The 6634-nt window shown below is 38.6% G+C and overlaps 1 protein-coding gene across 3 annotated transcripts in view; it reads right to left on the bottom strand.

Annotated features, from left to right (window-relative positions):
* Nucleotides 1-272: 272 nt before the first annotated feature.
* The window catches only part of Zfp955bl1 (zinc finger protein 955B like 1), a 26377-nt gene continuing 20015 nt past the window's right edge, over nt 273-6634 (bottom strand). For all 3 annotated transcript variants that reach the window (XM_087559622.1, XM_087559623.1, XM_087559621.1), the window contains 3 exons: nt 3671-3797; nt 3396-3453; nt 273-2605 (listed from right to left, as the gene is read on the bottom strand). In XM_087559622.1, the coding sequence (XP_087415748.1) occupies nt 1357-2605; nt 3396-3453; nt 3671-3704 (1341 nt within the window). In that variant the 5' untranslated portion in view covers nt 3705-3797 and the 3' untranslated portion in view covers nt 273-1356. The remainder of the gene's footprint in view (nt 2606-3395; nt 3454-3670; nt 3798-6634) is intronic.

Raw genomic sequence — 6634 nt, 5'->3', positions numbered from 1 at the left:
GAGATACCAGTTTACATGGCCGAAACGCAATTGATTTGGCAAAAGTTCCATTATCACAATTCAAAGAGTTGATGTTTTTGCTCCTTCAAATGTGAGTTTAAGTTTACTCTCTCATCTCAGATTTTTATACAGCAGGGATGACAGTCATGTGCAATCATACTTAAATTATTCACTAAGTTATATTTTCAATGAATAAAGAAGTATGATACAGTGAAGAAGTCTTGAGTAAGAATAGGCAAGTATTATAAACATGAGTAACATGTACTAAATTCTTTGTGATCATTTCAGGAATATTTTATTTGCATATGTTAATTTGTTTATAATATTTACACTCACGTTTGCAAAACCCAGTTGTATAAGAGAATTTAGAATTTTTACCTCTTCACAACATTTTTTTTCTGAGTTTCATGTAGCTCGGGCTGACCTAAAAGTAGCTATGTTAAACTAGCGCCCCACGCCCACCCCCACCTTTTTTGAGGCAGGGCCTCAGTATCCCTCCCTGACTGGCCTAGAGTCCAGACAGACCTGCCTAACTCTTTCCTCCTCCTAAGTGGTAAAATAAAAGGTGTGTGCCGGCACACCTGGACCTCTCATGTTTTAACAGTGACAACTTAATTTGGTTGTAAATGGTCTTTTCTCAAGTCTCACAAATTGTATTCAAAACCTCTATATTTAGTGTTATAATTTTCTAGCCTCTGTCCCCAGTGTTGGAATGAAAGGTATACACTATGCCTGATGCAAGGACAGGTATGCATCTATATACACTTGCACCTATGGGGAAAATTACACTTATAAGTTTTATATTATGCCCAGTATATCTTCATTCTTTTAAAGGCTTATTATCTTATGTATTTTGCCTGTCGTATGTATACACAATGTTCAGAACTCAGAAGAGGGTGTCAGATCATGAGGAACTGGAGTTACTGATGGCTGTGAGTCACCACATGGGTGCTGTGAATTCAAGCCAGGTCCTCTTTCTGCAATCACAGCGAGTAAACAACTATTGAGCCATCCTTCAAGCCCCATCTATCCACTAGTTTGTTGGAAAAAGTATACATAGAAAATTACAAAATATAAAACCTATTTAAGAATTGTCATGCATAAAAAAAGAACGTTAAATACTGGTGGGATGGCTCGGAAGTGTCGTTCGGGTTGTTGAGATTAAGGATCTGACCTCCATCATCAGGACTCACATAAAGGAAAGATGAGAACTGAATCCAGAAAGCTGTCTGCTGCTCCCCATGTGTACACTGAGGCTAGTGTATTCTTAACCCAAACCTCATACAAATAAACAAACAAATGATAAATAAATAAATATTCTCAGCAGCTGTTACACAGCTTACACAGGTACAAGTTCTACCCAATGGGTTTCTTCCCATTGTGAGATTTTTCATGCCTTCGAAGGTATAAGAAACATGTAAAAGCTTTTCCACACTGGTTACACTCATAAAATTTCTCTCTAGTAGTATGAGTTCTTTCATGTATTTGAAGGGATTTGGAAAAGGTGAATGCCTGCCCACACTCTACACATACATATGGTTTCTCTCTAGTGTGAATTTTTTCATGCCTATAATGAGCACCAGAATGGGTGAAGGTTTTCCCACAATATTTACATGTATAGGGCTTCTCTCCAGTGTGAATTCTTGCATGTTTTCGAAGGTATGAGGGAAGTGTAAATCCTTTCCCACACTGCTTGCAAACATACGTTTTTTCTGCAGTGTGAATTCTTTCATGGTTGTAACAGTTGCCCGCAGTGATAAAAGCTTTCCCACAATGTTTACATGCATAACGTTTCTTTTCACTGTGAATTCTTTCATGTTTGTGAAGGTTTGAGGACCGTCTAAATGCTTTGCCACATTGATCACATGTGTAACGTTTTTCTCGAGTGTGACGTCTTTCATGCTGAAGAAGTTGAAAAGAGTGGATGCATGCTTTCCCACAATGTTTACATATGAAACTACGTTCTCTTTTGTGAATTTTTTCATGATTGTGACGGGCCATGGAATACAGGAAAGTTTCACCACAATGTCTACATGAGTATGTTTTCTCTCTTGTGTGAATTCTCTGATGTTTGGTCAGGTGACTGGAATTAACAAAGGCTTCTCCACACTGCTTACATGCAAATGGTTTTTCTCCAGTATGGATCCTTTCATATATTTGAATATAACTTTCTCCCTTTAAGGTTTTCTCAAATTGTTTATACTGGTGTAGCTCATCTCCAGTGTGAGTTCTCTCATAATCTTGTTGAGAAGTGGGAATCCTGTAAGATTCATTGGTGTGTTTATTTTCACAAATGTTCTCTGTAGCAGGAACCCTCTCAAGTGTCTGGAAGGATTCAGAATAAATAACATCTTTCCAACATTTTTCACGTTTAATAGCCTTTCCTATGAGTTCTTGACATCTGTATGGTTTCTCTTCATTTTGACCTCTAAGGAGCGCATCTGAGGATGAGTGACTATTGATGTCTTTTATATTCACACTGCTTTCATAGGCTGCGATTGCAGGATGACTCTCCCCATTAGCAATATGCTCTGTCTTCTGTTGGTGGGTCTTTCCACACTGACTACCATGTTCACAGTCACAGAATTTCTCAACCACCTGAATTCTGAGAGAGAGAGAGAGACAGAGACAGAGACAGAGACAGAGAGAGAGAGGAGGAGCATTATTTCTGTTTAAGAGCTAGGTAGATACTACATGATGGATTTTGTGGCCTCTACCTGTTATTGCAGTATTCAGGAGACAGAAAGTATGCAGGAAGTAAGCAATTGAGTGTAAACTAGGCCTGTCCCAAGACAAGTAAGAAGGCACTGAGTTTATTACAATTTATGAACATAAAAGAACTAAACACTCGGCAAGAAGTGCTAAGGACAGCACACAATCACAAAAGGTTCTGTAGGCTTATTTTGATAAAATTGTCTATGACACAGTGAACAAAGGTGAACTTTCCTAATGCAATATGCAGATCATATATCAAATTCTAAATGGTTGAATGTCCTTTGTAAAATTTACCTAAGATGGATTTTGATTTAAACTCCAAACTTACCTTTCTTCACACACAAACCTTATATTCATAAAGCCCAAAGCTAACAGTACATCAAATACATTTCTACACAAAAGGCAGTTTTGTATAATGAACCACTGGAAAATAGCTAAAGGTGAATTCTTTCTGCTACTGCTCCCTCAAAAGTTCAGTAAGAGGTGTAGGCCACAAAATCCACATGAGTACTGCATGAGAGTTAGGATCATCCTTGTGCAATTCTCAAGCCCAGTAATGGTTGACAAAAAACTTTGAAGTTAAGTCAATTTACATTTTGATCCACTTGGATCACTTTCTTACTTCTCTGACTTGTCCTCAAATATCTGATACAAATTGCCTTTCTGTATGTATAAATTACCTCCGATTTCTCTGGAGCATCTGGTAATTCACATCCATACTTTCTTCCTCTGTCTTTCCTAAAAATGAACAGTAAGAAATCATTACATTATTCATCCTTTTATACAAGTCATAACTTCCTTCTTTCTGGTATAATGTTATATTTACCACCATGTTCCCATTCAACATTTCAAGTCATAAAATTATACAGATGACTAAGAAACAGGTTTTCTCCACATGAATAAGAAAAGAAATTATATTGGTGGTGGTGGTAGTTGTTTTTGTTGTTGTTCTTACCTATGGAGATCAGGTTCATAAAGGTCTCCATCATCACATCTCTGTAGAGCTTCTTTTGGTAGGAATCCAGCAGAGCCCATTCTCCTAGACTGAAGTTCACAGACACATCCTCAAAGGTCACTGGCTCCTAAAATTATCCATAGATATTATTAAAATGCAGTTATTAGAAGAATGATGAAAAAAACTGCAAATACATCAGTGACTTGATATGTTTCCTTCATGCTCTCTTAGTATAGTCACTGTATATCATAGCCACTATAAGTTTATTAATTATCCTCTCATCTTGTCACACAATTCTAAGGATACTGTATGTCTATATAGTAAAGGAAAAATGTATCACATGCTTTGTAGTCATGCTGATTTCAAACTACTCTTTGTACCTTCCAGCACAAGTTTCTACAACTTAGAACCCAGAATAAACATCAGCTCTGCTGAGCATGCACAATAATTAATGTCTGTCAGCAAACTTCATCTACTTCTAAAGCCAAGACATTTCACATAAAATGAATACAACCAGCTCAATTCTTTAAAGAGGAGCTCACTGCTACTCACAAGTTTATAACAAGATAAAACAGTATTTTGTAAACTATTATCCTTGTCATTCAATACTGAAACGTGGTCTTTATAATACAAAACCCCAAAGAAGGTTCACATGAAAAACCTATCATTGGTCTCAAAGATGAAAGGAAACATCAACTGACAAAATTTGCCACCTAGTGGTCACTTGATCACATTCTCTCATGATGTATTCAACATGAGTGGCATCATTAAGAAAACTGATATTATAAAATGATCTTATAAAAGTACTAATGCAAAACAGGTGGGTTTTCATAGACCAACCTTGATTTAATAGTAAGTAAGACTTACAAATGACAATTCTCTGTCCTCAATTACAAATAATATGCGTTTCAAAAGAAATAATGTCAGTGGACAATGACACCACAGGGAGGAAAAAAATTATATCATGGCTGTGTGAAATCATGTAATTCCCACAAAACTTTTAGACTGTTAACAAGAATACTCATCAAACCTGTATGTCATAATAAATGTTTGCTACCATTAAAAGCACTAGAAATAAGAAAATGATAGTTTGATTCAGATGACTGAATTCAAGACCTTAAATTCAAGACCTGCCTGGGCTGGAGAGCAAATACTAGAAAAATAAAAAAGAATATGACACATTTTGAAACAATACTACTTAGGGTACTATACATAAAGACAAGATGAACAGAACAGAGAACAGTAGATTTCAGTGACATGAAATTCAAACAGAACTGCTTCTGTCTGAAGGGAATACATGAACAAAGAGTGGAGCAGAGACTGAAGGAAAAGCCATCCAGAGACTGCCCTACCTGGGAATCCATCATATCTGGAGTCACCAAACCCACTCTCTATTGCTGATGCCAAGAAGTGCATGCTGACAGGAGCCTGATATAGCTGTCCCCTGAAAGGCTCTGCCAGATCCTAACCAATACAATGTGGATGCTTGCAGCCAATCATCAGAGCACGGGGACCCCAATGGAGGAGTTAGGGGAAGGATTGAAGGAATTGAAGGGGTTTGCAACCCCATTGGAAGAACAAGATCAACAAACCAGACCTCCCAGAGCTGCCAGGGAATAAACCATCAACCAAAGAGTACAGATGGAGAGATCCATGGCTCCACCTGCATAGCGGAGGATGGCCTTATCTGGCATCAGTGGGAGGGGAGACCCTTGGTCCTGTGAAGACTTGATGCCCCAGCACAGGGGAATTCTAGGATGGTGAGGTGGAAGTGGATTGGTGAGGAAGCACCCTCATAAAAGCAAGGGTAGGGGGGATGCGATAGGGGGTTTTCAGAATGAAAACTGGGAAGGGGGATAACATTTGATATATATAAATGAATAAAATAACCAATAAAAATGTAAAAAAAATTAAATTTAAACAGAAATTCATTAATAAGGGAGAAGACCTTGATCAACAATGAATCTGATTGCTATACACAGTGACTATGCCATTGGCAACAAGCAAGGTTCGTAAGAAATGGGTTCATGTTTCTCTATTTCTCAGCAGAGGAATCTCAAATGGCTGAGCAACACTTAATATCCTTAGCCATCAGGGAAATGCAAATCAAAACAGCTGTGACATCCCATCTTACAACACAAGTGGCAGCCCATGATGGGAAGGATGTGGAGCAAGGGGAACACGCCTCCATTGCTGGTGGGAGTACAGATTTGTACAACTGCTCTGAAAACCAATTTGATAGTTCCTCAGAAAATTGGAAACACCACTCCTAGACAAATACACAAAGGAGACTCAAGCCTACTACAAGGGTATTTACTCAACTAAGTTTATAGCAGCTTTATACCTAATAACCAGAAACTTGAAACAACCTAGATGTCCCTCAACCAGAGAATGGATAAGCAAATTGATGGAACTAGAAAAAGAAAATCACCCTGAGGGAGGCAACCCACACCCACAAAGACAAACACAGTGTGTGTTCACTTTTAAGTTGACATTAGCTGCAATCCGTAGCATAGAGAAGCTAAATAACAAGGAGAGCCTAAGGGGTGTAGGGAGACGGAGATACAAAGAGAAAACAATAGATGTTGCAGGTGAATTGAGGAAGGTGGTGATGGGAATACAAGGGTGATATCAGATTGGGGACAGGGGAAGAATACTGGGAGAAAGCACTGGAATTGTGGGGCATTTCAGAGGCAAGGAAGAATCCTAGTGCAATGGAAACTCCATGGACTCTATGAGGGTGATCTTAGCAAAGACTCCTAGTAAGAGGCAACATGGTAGCTGAACCAACCATCTTTTTTTTTTTTTCATCTTTATTAACTTGAGTATTTCTTATTTACATTTCGATTGTTATTCCCCCTCCCGGCTTCCGGGCCAACATCCCCCTAGCCCCTCCCCCTTCCCTTCTATATGGGTGTTCCCCTCCCCATCCTCCCCTCATTACCGCCCTCCCCCACACAACAA

Source organism: Rattus norvegicus, chromosome 7 (assembly GCF_021556685.1).
Source record: "Rattus norvegicus strain SHRSP/BbbUtx chromosome 7, alternate assembly SHRSP_T2T, whole genome shotgun sequence".
In the NCBI taxonomy this organism is placed as follows: Eukaryota; Metazoa; Chordata; class Mammalia; order Rodentia; family Muridae; genus Rattus; species Rattus norvegicus.
Note: the sequence above shows the minus strand (reverse complement) of the source record. Positions and strands in the feature narration are given on the sequence as shown.